At 52.3% G+C, this 13850-nt stretch overlaps 1 protein-coding gene across 2 annotated transcripts; it reads left to right on the top strand.

Annotated features, from left to right (window-relative positions):
• Positions 1 to 354: 354 nt before the first annotated feature.
• Positions 355 to 13528, top strand: HPCAL4 (hippocalcin like 4). Of its 2 annotated transcripts, XM_005665245.4 has the most exons (4): positions 355 to 482; positions 6762 to 6931; positions 7094 to 7309; positions 9485 to 13528. In XM_005665245.4, the coding sequence occupies exons 2-4, from the start codon at positions 6770 to 6772 to the stop codon at positions 9680 to 9682; spliced, it is 576 nt and encodes a 191-aa protein (XP_005665302.1). In that variant the 5' UTR covers positions 355 to 482; positions 6762 to 6769; the 3' UTR covers positions 9683 to 13528.
• The last annotated feature ends 322 nt before the right edge of the window (positions 13529 to 13850 follow it).

Here is a 13850-nt window from a genome sequence, read left to right as displayed (position 1 = left end):
GGGGCCCAAGAAGGAAAGGCTTAGAGACTCGGCTGTGGCTCTCTCGTTTCCATAGCAACCGTGCGGTTGTTTTCGCGGATCCATATCAATCGTGGACACTTTTAACCCCTGAGGCCCGGGTCTGAGCCTCGGGGAGGGAGACAGATGGGGGTACAGCCCTCCCTCTTCCTCGCGACTCTGGGAAGGTCAGGGAGGGCAGGCGGGGCGCGTTCTTGTAGCCCAGCCTCACTGGCCACTTGGTCCCCACCTGAAACCCCGCCTGCCACTCCGCCTCAGCCGAGCCAATCAACGCCTAATCTGCCCAGAATGAGGCGGGGCTTATGCAAATCGTGTCGCCTCCGACAGACACATAGTGATACAAGAGCTGGGAGGCGGCTCCGGCGCGGACCTTGGAGAACCTGGCGGCCGGCCCGCGAGCCAGTCTCGGTCCCCACGGCCCGCCGAGGCTCAGAGTCATCCAGCGACCCGGCGCTCGGCCTCAGGTAACGCGGGCAGGGCCGGGAGGAGGCCCTTGTCCCCTCCCCCTCCACTCTCCATTCCCATCCTCGTCTTCTGCCCCACTCTGATCCATCTCCCTGACCCCTGGTTCCACCATAGGAGGCAGTATATGGAGAGCCCGCCCCTGGCCAGAGGATTCCTCCCCACCCCTCCAGTCCATTCCAGACCCCACAGGTCCCAGGGAAGGAGGCAGAAGCGTGTCCTTACTCTCAGAGCAACCACTGCTCTCGCGCCCAACACACACACGCACATACACGTACACACACACACACACACACACACCTGGGGTCGCAGTGTTGCTGGTGCCAGCGAAGGAACCCATCACTCTCCCTCCTTTGGAAATGGGAGATTGCCCCAGCCCCATGGCAACCACCCACCTCCACAGGTAGCCCTCACCGCACACCATCCAACCCCACCAAGAGGTCACTGCACTTCACACCACAATGTCGCTGGCCCCCAAGACAGCCTCCGCCTCCACAGAGAGCCCACTCCCACTTCACGTTGTCGCCTCAGACTGTCCGCACCTCCAGCTCTCAAGCTGACAGAGCTCATAGCATACTTGCGGGAGGGAGGAGGCTCCCACATCCAGTTCTCTTCCTTGAGACACTCTCTCAACAGCCCCCCTGCCCAGGGTCTCAGTGTGAGGCGCAGGCCTCTTTTGCCTGGTGGGAGGATGAACCAGGGACAACACCCCCAACAGACCGTCAAGGTCCCACCCAGCCTCCTCCATTCCCCCAGCTCTCAGCCCTCACGGCCAAAGCACCAAGTCTTCTCATTCCACCTCTCAAATATCTAATTCATACCCTTCCTGGACTTCTGGCATCCAGCCGCTTCCTCTCTCCTATCTTCCTGTGGCTCCACAGGGACCATGACAAAGCTCCAGGTGTGCCTTGCCTAAGGCAGCCTGAACCTGGAGGGCAGAAGAGCCAGGCTCAGATCTTGCCTTTGCCTCAGTGGCTGTTTGACTTAGGCCAAGTCACTTCCTTCTCTGATCTTCCACCAAATGGGGAATTCAGGGGTGGGGTTGGTGTGGGCAAGCCAGAGTGTGGAGTTGATGAGATGATCTTGGACAGCTTTCCAGCACTGACATACTCTGGTTCTGTGGCTGATTATGAGAAAACAGGGCCCTCTCCCTCTTTCCCTGAACCTTTAGGACATTTGAGAGAGGAAGCCTCAGGGACTTTAGTCCTCACTGAAAGGACATTGCTTCTTTCCCAGACCTGAGTATGGACCACCCCCTCCCACACACTTTCCAGACCCAGGCTTCTTCTCAGCTTTTAGGAGTCCCTCCTAGGTCATCAGCCCGCATGACATGGGCAGGTTCAGGGTAGAGGAATTCAACAGGACCTACCCTTTGTTTGTCATCCCCTGTTTCTCAATAATAAGGAGAAGGAGAAGACCTGACTGTTGCTGCTATGGCCGCTGCTTGGAGAAGAGCAAAGGAAGGAGAGGAAAGAGAAAAATCTCCTGACCAGGGAGCTGTTGTCACCATAGCAACAGTCTCAGCACCAGCTCCTCTGAAGCTGGGTGAGGGTGTGGGATTATTGCCTCCCTCAGTCCCTCCCACCCTTCCTGCCACCTCTCCCTCTGGAGCCCACACTCCTGGGCCCTGCCCTCTGAAAGTAGCTTCTGAGCCCAGAGGGACAGCGGCTTTGTGTATGGGGCAGTGCCAGCTCCTTCAAGGCTGGAGGGCAGCCCTCAAGAGGAGCCTGCCCATCTTCAGCATGGCCGCAGCTGCAACAGGACATGCCCCCAGTGGGTTCTGGCCTTCACCTTTCTGCTGACGGGCTCTACTTGACCTTGGGTGAACTCTTCCTTTCCCCATTGTCTCTAAGGTGCCATGGCAGGAGAACACAGATAAACAAACCAGCCAGCCATCATCTCAAGGAGAAAAAAGGGGGTTCTGCCTCTCCCATATAATCCATGCAGGGACATTCATTAAACATGTCTGTGTTCCAGACATGGCCTTTAGGTCTCTGCAGGGCAGTTCTGTACTGTCACAGAGGGCAGAATGGAAACCTGTGTGGGGCAGCTACAAGAGGGCACGATAGGAACAGTGGGAGAAACACTTTTCTCACTGGCCCAGCTGCTCCCAAGAAGGCTGGGTTACATCAAGTAGGGATAAACTCTTTGCCATGGAGCAAAAGGTCTAGAGAACTTTTCCTGGCTCAGGCAAGAATTTAATGCAAAGGTCTCCCCCAAATCAGGCTCTATTCCCGAATTCTAGAGCGCCAGGTGAGGGTCAGAGGACTCTGGAGTCTATGCACCTGTGGGCTCAACTCCATGCCCAGAATGCCAAGTCCATGCTGCTGACTGTCTACTCTCCAGGCTGGGGGAGGCTGATCATAAGGCAGTGGGCTTCAGTCAGGCCCAAAGGCTGATTATAGCTGCATCAGCCCAGAAGGGCAGAAAGGCTATTAGGGAAGATGAAAACAGCCAAGCAATAGTTGAAATAGGTTCTGGCTTGAAAGTACGTAGTTGAGAGGGGAGCAGTGGGAGGTGAGGCTAGACAGGTAGACACCTTGACATCAGATTCTAGAGGACTCTGGAGTTTGAGGGGGCCCATGGGCAAGGCCACCATCTATCTCTAGTTTATATTGTACTTTTGGGCAATAACAGAAAAAACATTCTCTTGGGACAGAGGAATCAGAAAGAAAGGCACTCCCTCCAAGGCAGTTGAGCTCAGGGGCATGGCTTGGCAAAGCAGTGCCCCAACTGGCTTTCAGCCCCCTCCACTGTGCCCCTGGCCCTGGCTATGACAGAGGACAGAGTGAAGGTTTCGGGAGTACTTCAAAAGGAAGAACACTAGGACTTATAGCAAGTTGGACTTAGAGATAAGGGAGAAATTAAAGGTAACTAGGAAAGAAGGAAGGGCCATGGAAAGAGAAGGATCATCACAGGTTGAGGGCGAGTCTGGTCGTGGATGTGCTGAATCAGAGGTGCTGGTGGGCCACCCCAAGGGATAGATATTTCCTGGGTATCAGATACCATGACCTAGAGCCAACAAGGTGGTCCTATTAAGGCCAAGAGGAAGATCAGAGCTATGGCTTCCTTGGAGGGTGGGTGGAAGTCTTTGCTGGACAAGAGTAGCCATGACTTGGAGTGGGTAGTCCAGGCAGGTGATATGGATTCAGCCTGGGTTCTCATCCCCTTCCACTAGCTTACTGTGTAAGTCTGAGCCAGCTTTCTCTTTTCTCTGAGTTCCAACTTTCACTAAAATGCAGGGATGATCTTAAAAAGGGCATCTCCAGCTTTGGCTGGCAGTGCCCTTTAAGATCTAAGAGCAGTAGAAGGAATGAGGCGAAATGAAGGAGGAGGCATAGTCTTGCTGGGCGTGGGGTCAAATAGGGGCCGAGAACACGTATGGCCCCAGGAGACAGAAAGTGGTTTGAAGGCAGAACGGGACAGGGAAGAGAAAAGGGGCAAAAGATGAGAGCCATACAGACACCATCACACACACACACACACCCACACACACACTCCACGCGCACGCGCACTCAGGCAGATTTGCAGTCTCATACACTGACGTGCTCCCACCCACACCCAGCTCCTTACACAGACACTCAGGCACATCCCACAGGAGACAGAGAGAGAAGCTCTGCCTCCCCCATCAGACACCTCCACCTCTGGGTTCATGAGCATCCTTGACTATATCCCGAGCCTTCTGTGTGCTTTGGATTGGAGGAAGGGGCGGCTGAGGATGGAGTCTGACTCCTGCCCAGGGGTGTTCCAGATGCATCCTTGACTCTGGCCCCAGGGCAGCCGTTTTGGTCCCCACAGTTCCAGGTTCCCAAAGATGGTGTGCCTCCCCTGGGAGCATATGGGATTCGTCATCCTCTGGGGGTGGTAAGAGGCAGAGGAAGTTGTTGCCCCCGACTGGTCTCTGATCTTCCTCAAGGCCTGGCAGAGGAATTGGAGGCCCAGAGATATCCTGTAACTCACTTGAGGTCCTGCAGCAAGAGAGGGGGCATGGAAGCAGCTGATCTCAGATCTCGTTGTCTAGGACACTCTCACCAGTAAGGATGAGAAGCCACATTGGTGGAATTCCTGCTGTGGCACAACAGGATCAGCGGCGTTTTGGGAGCACTGGGACACAGGTTCCATCCTTGGCCTGGCACAGTGGGTTAAGCATCTGGCATTGCTGCAGCCATGGCTTAGTCTTGACTACAGCTTGGTTCAGATCCCTGGCCTGGGAACTCCATATGCTGCAGGGCAGCCAAAAAGAAAGGAAAGAAGGAAGGAAGGAGAGAGAGAGAGAAAGAAAAAGAAGGAAGGAAGGAAGGAAGGAAGGAAGGAAGGAAGGAAGGAAGGAAGGAAGGAAGGAAAGAAAGAAAGAAAGAAAGAAAGAAAGAAAGAAAGAAAGAAAGGAAGGAAGGAAGGAAGGAAGGAAGGAAGGAAGGAAGGAAGGAAGAAAGGACACCGCACTGGCAAGCAGTGAGCCGTACAAGTGGAATTCCTTCTGCCAGCCTGAGGGCTTCCTTTTCCAGAGTGCCTTTAGGACAGGCTACCCTGCAGCTGGGGTCTGGCCCCCTTCCAAAGAGATTCCAGGCAGGTCAAACTCACCTCCCAGGCCATGTCCTGGGAAACTCAGTCTCTAGAGGGACAATCTTGCCAGGAAGGTCTGATAAGAATGTCCACCCAGGCTTCAAGTCCTGGCAGCCACTCCACCCAGGCTTCCTGGGGAGAGCGTGTACCTCCCTCTGCAAAAACTTCCCCAGGTGCTAGCCACCTGAGGGGCTCGTGTTCCCACTGGAGACTGACCCTACATCCTCTCCAAACCTGCAGCTGCCTCAACCCCTCTGTCCCTCTCCCCGCACCCTCTGTCTAGTTAGTCAGAAAGTCCTGTCAGTGCCCCCTCATCAGTCCATCCACATCCCTCCACAACCCCTATCCTAGGGTCATCGTCCCTCCCCTGAATTATGGAGCAGGACCCTCTCTGCTCTCCCTCCCTGCCCCCACCCAGGTCATCTTGCACACAGTCGCCAAAGGAACACATTCCTTCTCTCTGGGTCCCCAGAACTTAGTTCAGGACCTACCATATTATAAACAATCTTTAAGCATTTGTGGAATGAATGTGGTCTTCCTACCCTTTGCTTTAGAACTCCAGGAGCTTTTGTCCTCTATGGTTAAAGGCCAAACTCCTTGGCATGGTGTGAAGGCCCTTTACAATCAGCCATCCACATCTTAGACCCAGTTATGAGTAAGTGAAAGTTGGTTCATGTCTGCTTTACCTCCCTCAGTAGCACAGGGCCCAGCACACCGTCAGCCTCAATAAGTGCTCAGGGAATGAATGAATGAATGAATGAATGAATAAAAAACAGAATGCAGAGTTCCTGTTGTGGCTCAGCAGGAACAAACCTAACTAGTGTCCAGAGAATGAGGGTTTGATCCCTAGCCTCACTCAGTGGGTTAAAGATCTGGTGTTGCCATGAGCTGTGGTGTAGGTTGTAGATGCAGCTCAAATCCTGCATTGCTGTGGCTGTGGTGTAGGCAGGTAGCTAGCCTAGGAATTTCCATATGCTGCAGGTGCAGCCCTAAAAAGACAAAACAAACAAACAAACAAAGCCGGAATGCAATCAGGGTCATCAGTGCTTCTGGCTAGGCCTTCTATTTGAACAGAGGAAGAAGGGAGAGAAGCTTCTTATTGGGGTGGCCTGGAAGGCCCTGAGGAAGAACTTGGAGGAGAGAGCCAGGGGAGCACACGAGGACCTTGCCTGATAGGAGAGAAGCCTCTAGGGTAGGTAGGGGCTGAGTGCAGAAAGCGCTGAATAGCAAGGAGAGGACTGAGACTCTATTCTGCAGGCGTAGGGAGATGGAAGGTGTAAAGAGGGGCGAAGAGGATGAAGATGGGGGCACATAGGCTGGTAAGGGAGGAGGAGGGGAGGTGAGACCTGGAAGCCTGGAGATCCCGGCTGTCAGGGGAGGAAATCTGCTGTAGAGAGAGGAGACCCTGTGATGGGGGAGTGTCATGAGGGGAAGGCCCTCCACTTTGTGGGGAAGGGGGCAGGAGGGGAGGCAGAAGCTCCTGTAGGAAGGGGCGTGGTGAAAGGACAGAGCCCAGTTGTTGGAGGTGGGGGTTGTTGGGGGCAGGGGTGGTAAGACCAGGGAACCAGGAAGGGTCCTGGCTGTGAGAATGTGGAGTTTTTTTATGGGAGGCGGCTGCTATGAAGAAAGGGAACCCTTATCCTACAGAGACTTGTGGAAAGGCTGCCGAGGTGAGGGCCTTGCCCTGGACCAAACTGAGGGAGCCCCTTGTCCCCCAGGCCCTGCCATGGGGAAGACCAACAGCAAGCTGGCCCCAGAGGTGCTGGAAGACCTGGTTCAGAACACCGAGTTCAGCGAGCAGGAGCTGAAGCAGTGGTACAAGGGCTTCCTGAAGGACTGCCCCAGCGGCATCCTCAATCTGGAGGAGTTCCAGCAGCTCTACATCAAGGTGGGCGGGGCCCTGCTTAAGGGGCGGAGCCAGACGCTCCAGGGGCGGGCCGGACAGGCGGGGGCGGGGCCAGGCATCCAGGGGGCGGGCTGGACCAGTAGGGTGGGCCAGGAGGGCGAGGCTGGCGCGGCGCTCTAACCCCGGCGGCATTCCTGGCTTCAGTTCTTCCCGTACGGCGACGCCTCCAAGTTTGCGCAGCACGCTTTCCGCACCTTCGACAAGAATGGCGACGGCACCATCGATTTCCGGGAGTTCATCTGTGCCCTTTCGGTCACCTCCCGCGGCAGCTTCGAGCAGAAACTCAACTGGGCCTTTGAGATGTACGACCTGGACGGCGACGGGCGCATCACGCGCCTCGAGATGCTGGAGATCATCGAGGTGCGCTGGGGAGGAGCCGGGAGGCCGGAGTGCGCTGTGGTGACGCGCTCCGTGGCTTCGCCGTGTGTGGGGGCGAGTCGGGGGGGGCTTCTCTGGCACTGCCCTCTCCAGCCACATCACTCAAGCCTCAGGAGCCCCTTCGCTGCCCTGCACCCTTCCTGGATCCAGTGGCTAGCATTGGTTAGCAGAGTAGGAGAGCTTTTGTGCTAAGTGCTTTATCCCACAATTCTAGGGGGAGGTAATGCTGGAAACCTCATTTTACAGATGAGGAAATGTTATCAAGTGGCGTTCGAGATTCCAGTCCAAGGAGTCTGATTCCAGAGTCTAAGTTCTTAACTCATTATTCTTTCAACAAATATATATATAGAGAGAGTGCCTATGACGGACCTGGTCCTGTTTAAAGTTCCTGCTTACGGAATTCCCTTCGTGGCTCGGTGGAAACGCATCTGATTAGGATCCCTGAGGACGCAGGTTTGATCCCTCGCCTCGCTCAGTGGGTTAAGGATCCGGCGTTGCCGCGAGCTGTGGTGTAGGTCACAGACGAGGCTCAGATCCCGCGTTGCTGTGGCTCTGGCGTAGGCTGGCGGCTACAGCTCCGATTCGACCCCTAGCCTGGGAACCTCTATATGCCGCAGGAACGGCCCTAGAAAAGGCAAAAAGACAAAAATAAAAATAAAAAAATTAAAAATAATAAAGTTCCTGCTTATGGAGTTCCCTTCGTGGCTCAGTGGAAACGAATCTGATTAGGATCCCTGAGGACGCAGGTTCGACCCCTGACCTCCCTCAGTGGGTTAGGGATCTGGTGTTGCCGTGAGCTGTGGTGTAGGTCACAGACGAGGCCCAGATCTGGTGTTGCTGTAGCTGTAGCATAGGCGAGCAGTTCAGCCCTTAGCCTGGGAACCTCCATGTGCCCTGCTTGTGGCCCTAAAAAAAGAGTCCAAAAAAAAAAAAAAAGTTCCTGCTTACATGGGACATTCCTTATGGTGAGAAAATTTAACAATAGCAAAACCTATGCTATGTCAGCAGCAAGTGTTATAAAGAAGATAAGCAAAATGAAGTAGGAGAGAAAGTGATGGAGAAAAAGCAATTTTATATAAGGTGAAATGTGAGCAGCAACCTGGATAAGGTGAGGGAGCTGACCTAGTAGGTGTCTGGAGGAAGGGTGGTCTCTGCATGGGGAACAAAAAATGCAAAGACCCCTGAGGTTAGTTAGCCTGTGTATCCAGTGTTCAAGGAGTGGCCAGGAAGCCAGGGTGGAAGGAGAGACGTGAGCAAGGAGAGAGTGATAGGAAGGGGGTCAGAAAAGTAGCCAGGAATCCGTCTGTCAGCATCATAGTCTGGGGTAGAAAGTTGACTTTCTCCTGAGTGAGATGGGAAGCCCTTAAGGTCTCTGTCTATACTCTGTGTGGAGACTAGACCGAGGGGGTGGAGAGCAGCAGAAGCAGGGAGACCAGTTCAGAGACTTCTGCAACAGTCCATCGGGAGCGGGTGGAGGTGACAACCATGGAGGAGCAGGGGAGGTAGTAGGAAGAGGCTGGATATTGGACTTACTGCAAAATTATGGCTGACAGGATTTGCTGAAAGATTGGATATGGGTGTGATAAAAGGGGGGTCAAGAAGAGTGTCATGGGTTTTGGTCCAAACATCCAGGAGAATGAATTTGCTATTTTCTGAGACAGAGCATGCTGGGGCAGGAGCAGTGGGAGCAGATGAAGAGTTGGGTATTAGACATGTTTTGGTGTGAGATGCTCACTAAATACCCAGCCTTTTTTTTTTTTTTTTTTGTCTTTGTTGAGGGCCGCACCCGAAGCATATGGAGGTTCCCAGGCTAGGGATCGAATCGGAGCTGTAGCTGCCAGCCTACACCACAGCCACAGCAACGTGGGATCCAAGCCTCGTCTTCGACCTACACCACAACTCACGGCAATGCTGGATCCTTAACCCACTGAGCGAGGCCAGGGATCGAACCCGCAACCTCATGGCTCCTAGTCAGATTCGTTAACCACTGAGCCACGACGGGAATTCCTAAATACTCAGTCTTAATAAGCATTCATCACCTCCTAGTATCCTTGCCATCTCCCAGTGTCCTCCGTGCCCACTGCGGGACGTCTTTCCTTCACCCCGAATTCTCCTAGCCCCCAGTGAGTGTTCACACCTCCCTCCTTGCCTCACCAGGCTATCTACAAGATGGTGGGCACCGTGATCATGATGCGCATGAACCAGGATGGGCTCACACCCCAGCAGCGTGTGGACAAGATCTTCAAGAAGATGGACCAGGACAAGGATGACCAGATTACACTGGAGGAGTTCAAGGAGGCGGCCAAGAGTGACCCGTCTATTGTGCTGCTGCTGCAGTGTGACATGCAGAAGTAGAGGCTGGTGAGGGGCAGGGCCCCTGGCCAGGAGGGGCGTGGCCACCTCCCAACCCAGTGACCTCTCTGGCTGGCCCTTCCTAGGGGGAGGGGGACTCCAGCCTCACTCTCTGGCCCACCCACCCCTCTGCCCAAGCCCTTGCTCCCCTCAGTCAAGATCCTTGAGGGACCACCTCACCCTGGAATCGAGACAGATCCTCAGGTATCCTATGGTCCAGCCCCAGCCCCAGTCTTGGCCCACAACTACCATCTACTGGGCATAGGGGAGTTTTTGCCCCAAAGTGTAGGGTAAAGGAGGGGGGGCTGGGTTCTGCTGTGAAATTCTGTTCTTCCTGGGATTGTGCTTTATAGGATGTGGTCCCACAGACCCCAGTTAAAGGGCCAAATTGGGTCTGTCCTTTGCTGAGGACCCAGATCCCTTCAAGGTGGTCTGTGCCCTGCCCCCACAATTCTACCTGGCACCTCCGGCCCCCGCCTTTGGAGTGTTCATTCAGTCCTTTCTTCAGCTAACCTTTATCGAGCACCTGTTCAAGGCCAGGCACCTCTAGGTGCTAAGGCTGTGGTAGTTTACAAGACACATTCTGTGCCCTCTGGCAGCTCATAGGTAGTACGGTCAGGGTCTCAGACAGGGATGTCAAACATGGGTGAGTAGACGATGCAGTCAGGCTGGTTAGTTTGAGAAGAACTATTACATCTTTCGCTTCGGCTTCATGCAGAGCTATAGGAGGATGAAATGAGAAGTGTTTGGAAGTCTAAGAACCGTGTCAGTGGAAGTTTTAAGAAAAACTGAAATTTATGTAATCCTTATTTTTATAGTACCCTTTTAAAAGAGCTAAAATCCTTTATTCATTGAGGATATTAAACATACTTTATATTACTGGGTTTCTTGTAAAATGATTAAATGAATATGGAAAATGCTAATTTTCAGGGGAAAAAAAAAAGAGCTGAGAAAAAAAGAGAAAATACCACCCAGCTTACCAGATGACACTTTTTCTTATCAGGCTAAGCCCTGAGCTGTCACCATCAGCAGCTTCTGCTACTTCCTTTTTCATGATCTTTTTCAGTTCAGTGAGCAAGTCTCTACTGTGCACTTATTCTGGTTGGATGCTGACTTCAGAAACAGAAAATACAAGGTTTGCTGAGACGGAGGTGAGCATAGTTCCCACAGCTGGATTTGGTCTAGTTTAAGGATGGGTTTATTCTTTCTCTGCTATCGAAGCAGAAGGAGCTAGAAGAGGACCAGCCGACCACTGTTCAGGCTGCCAGCATTTATGGACCAAATGCTTGAAAATGTGCTGGGCGTGCTCCACTTGAAAGGCTTTTTCTAATCCCAAATCCTGAATCTGCCAGGTATTTCATCATCTTCCAAATGCACTGGCTTTGCTTTCCAATGTTTGCTTTCCAATTTTGGATCCACGAGCTATACAGCTGCATGCTTTGACTGCCAGAAAATTAATCCTGCTTCTTCATCAAGTCTTTCACATTACTTTCTTCTGTACTTGTAATCAGAAATTAGCTTTGATGCGCAGTGACTGTGGATTTCCTCTTGAACTGCTGGGGAAAACAGTCTAGTACACAGGTGCCATCAGCCCAGGGTAGGAGCAGGGAATGATTGCTGGGTCGAGGGTGAGTGGTGGTCATGCAGGACTGTATGTGTAGGAAAGAGATGCAACATACCTCTTACTTCTGAGTGCGCACCTGTCCTCCCTCTCTGCAGGTGGAAACTCTTGGGGATGATGACCTTTGGTCTCAAACTCTATCAGACCTTCCTTCTTGCTGCCCCTGGAGGTAGCAAGTTCACTGAGTTGTCACCTTCTTTCTATCCCTCTGCCTATGACCAGCCACATGATAAGGCCGGGGAACTCACATCCTTGGGCAATAGCCAGCAGCCTTTTATTCAGTAATATCTCAAGGGATGTTCCATTGCTCTCAGGAGCTAGCTGTTAGGTGTGTCTTATGCTTTCAGCACCAGGGATACATAGGGACTCAACTGCCCAGCTCAGCTGAGACTTCCAGTGGAAGGCCTTTGACAAAGTGGGGAAAAAACTACCCGTCAAACGTTGACTCTAACCTAATTCACAATCACACAGAACTTCATGGCTTTCCAAGGCTTGCCATCAACCACATCTCATTTTATCCTCCCATCCTAGGGAAATAGGGATTTTTCATTCCATTTCTCCAGACTTGGGAACTGAGGCACAGAATGAAGTTCCTTGTACACAAGCATGGTCAGGAAGTGGTACAGTGCCAAGACTTGAACCCAAGGCTCGGTGAGGGTTTCTTCCCTTCAGAGTCTCTTCTCTGCTCATTCCTCTGACTCTGAGTTGTGCAGAGGTTTGACTGCAGGGCAAGCTAAGTTGGTTTGGGTCTTTTACAAGCTTCCTGCTAAGATGATTCTGAGGGTGTAGTCTTCCAAAAAGAAATAGGAGCTTGGTTGAAGCTCCTACATTCTCAAGCATCTTATTTTCTGCTTCTGGGCAGCTCTGCTTACAGGTCAGTGCTGTCCTAGGAGGTCTCTGCCTCAACCCTGGGAGCATCTTGCACTGTCTTTACTGCCATCTTCCTCCTTAAGAGAATTTTTTTTTTTCCCCATCTGGTGGCAAAATTCTACCCATGAGGGCATGTTTGATCACTCCATGCTTCTGGACACATACCCATAGGTGATATTTGCTGGTCAGGCCAAAGATCCTCAGACATCCTAGCAGTGTGACCACATCATGCCAGGCTAGGAACTGGGACCACTGTGTTGCTGATGGGAGGAGCCACAGATGGGCCAGACCTTGCTCCCACATATTCCTGGATGTCCCAGGGACTATGTGCTTGGGAATTCCTGTGGTAGAGCACTGGCCCTGCCTTGAGAAGGGAGGCAGGCCTCCCATCCTGCCCCAGCTGAGAGGGACTTGCCATAGAGCATAAGATTAGCAGACACTGAAGTATGACTTGCACAGATACAAAAATATGCAGACAGTTAAAACGCTGATATAGCCAAACTCTCCTTTGAAGTTGTGCATCTTCTAGCAGCATCTCTGTGAATCGCAAAGTCCCCAAATCTGCCTTCTGACTGTATTCTGTCCTCATTCATCCTTTTGGAGTAACCCCTTATTTCTTATCTCTAAAAATCATCAGCAAGGATGACTTCAGATGGCCTCTCTAGTTTTTTGAGCTGTAGTCAGGATTATATGGCTGACCTTTAAATCAAAAGGAAAAAGGAAGCCCGTAGGCAACAGAAGTGAATTTTCTCCAGACAATGGCAGAGTCTCTAGAGGTAGAAATTCACTCTGCTGCAGAGAGAAGAGGAGGGGAGAGAAGAGAGAGAAAGGGAGAATAAGGGAAGAAGCCAGGCAGGATAGTAAGCTGATACTGTAAATATTTTTACAGAAAAATTTACTAAAGCAACAAATATTTCCTGAAGCTCAACCCTGGGTGAGGCTTCGTGCTGTCTTTAGAGATCACTGTGGGGGCAAGAATACATTTCTTACATATCTTATTCATCAGTTTTGAGAAAAATAATTCAAATCTGTAATTGAAAAATCTCAGAAAAACATGGGATTTTTCTTTCTGAAATTTTCAGGATTTTCTTTTACCTTCGCCAGAGTGTGGGGGCAGGACTGGGCCTCCCAGGGGCTATAGCCCTTCCTGCTTGGTGAAGGCTGCAGGAGTGTGGAGGCCTGGAGAAGTAGGGGGCAGAGGGGGCCCTCCCAACTTGTTCTCCAGTGTGGCCCCTTGTCCCCTTCAGCTGTGCTGCTCCTGGCTGTGCCTGCAGTGACTGCCTCACTGTTCAACCTTGTGTTGTGTGGTGTGCTTATTTTTCACTGACAGTGAATAAAAGATGTGACCATGCTGAGAACTCCCTCTTTTTTTTTTTGGTCTTTTTGCCTTTTCTAGGGCTGCACCTGTGGCGTATGGAGGTTCCCAGGCTAGGGGTTGAATCGGAGCTGTAGCCGCCAGCCTACGCCAGAGCCACAGCAACGCAGGTTCCGAGCTGTGTCTGACCTACACCATAGCTCGAGGCAACGCCGGGTCCTTAACCCACTGAGCAAGGTCAGGGATCGAACCCGAAACCTCATGGTTCCCAGTCAGATTTGTTAACCACCGCACCACGATGGGAACTCCAAGAGCTCCTTCTTTTCCCTAAGATGAGAAGGGGCTTGGAGGAGGGGGAGAAGAGG

This window comes from Sus scrofa, chromosome 6, assembly GCF_054392235.1.
Source record: "Sus scrofa isolate SSC_HxYL_T2T_F1_AM1 chromosome 6, Sscrofa_HxYL_maternal_Yorkshire_Landrace_v2.0, whole genome shotgun sequence".
NCBI classification, from domain to species: Eukaryota; Metazoa; Chordata; class Mammalia; order Artiodactyla; family Suidae; genus Sus; species Sus scrofa.
Note: the sequence above shows the minus strand (reverse complement) of the source record. Positions and strands in the feature narration are given on the sequence as shown.

What these genes read in the sequence shown, in the direction of transcription:
- HPCAL4 (XM_005665245.4), top strand. Translation starts at nt 6,770, where the DNA reads ATGGGGAAGACCAACAGCAAGCTGGCCCCAGAGGTGCTGGAAGACCTG. An exon ending in TCCAGCAGCTCTACATCAAG is followed by an intron (nt 6,932 to 7,093) that starts GTGGGCGGGGCC and finishes TCCTGGCTTCAG; the next exon opens with TTCTTCCCGTACGGCGACGC. An exon ending in AGATGCTGGAGATCATCGAG is followed by an intron (nt 7,310 to 9,484) that starts GTGCGCTGGGGA and finishes TTGCCTCACCAG; the next exon opens with GCTATCTACAAGATGGTGGG.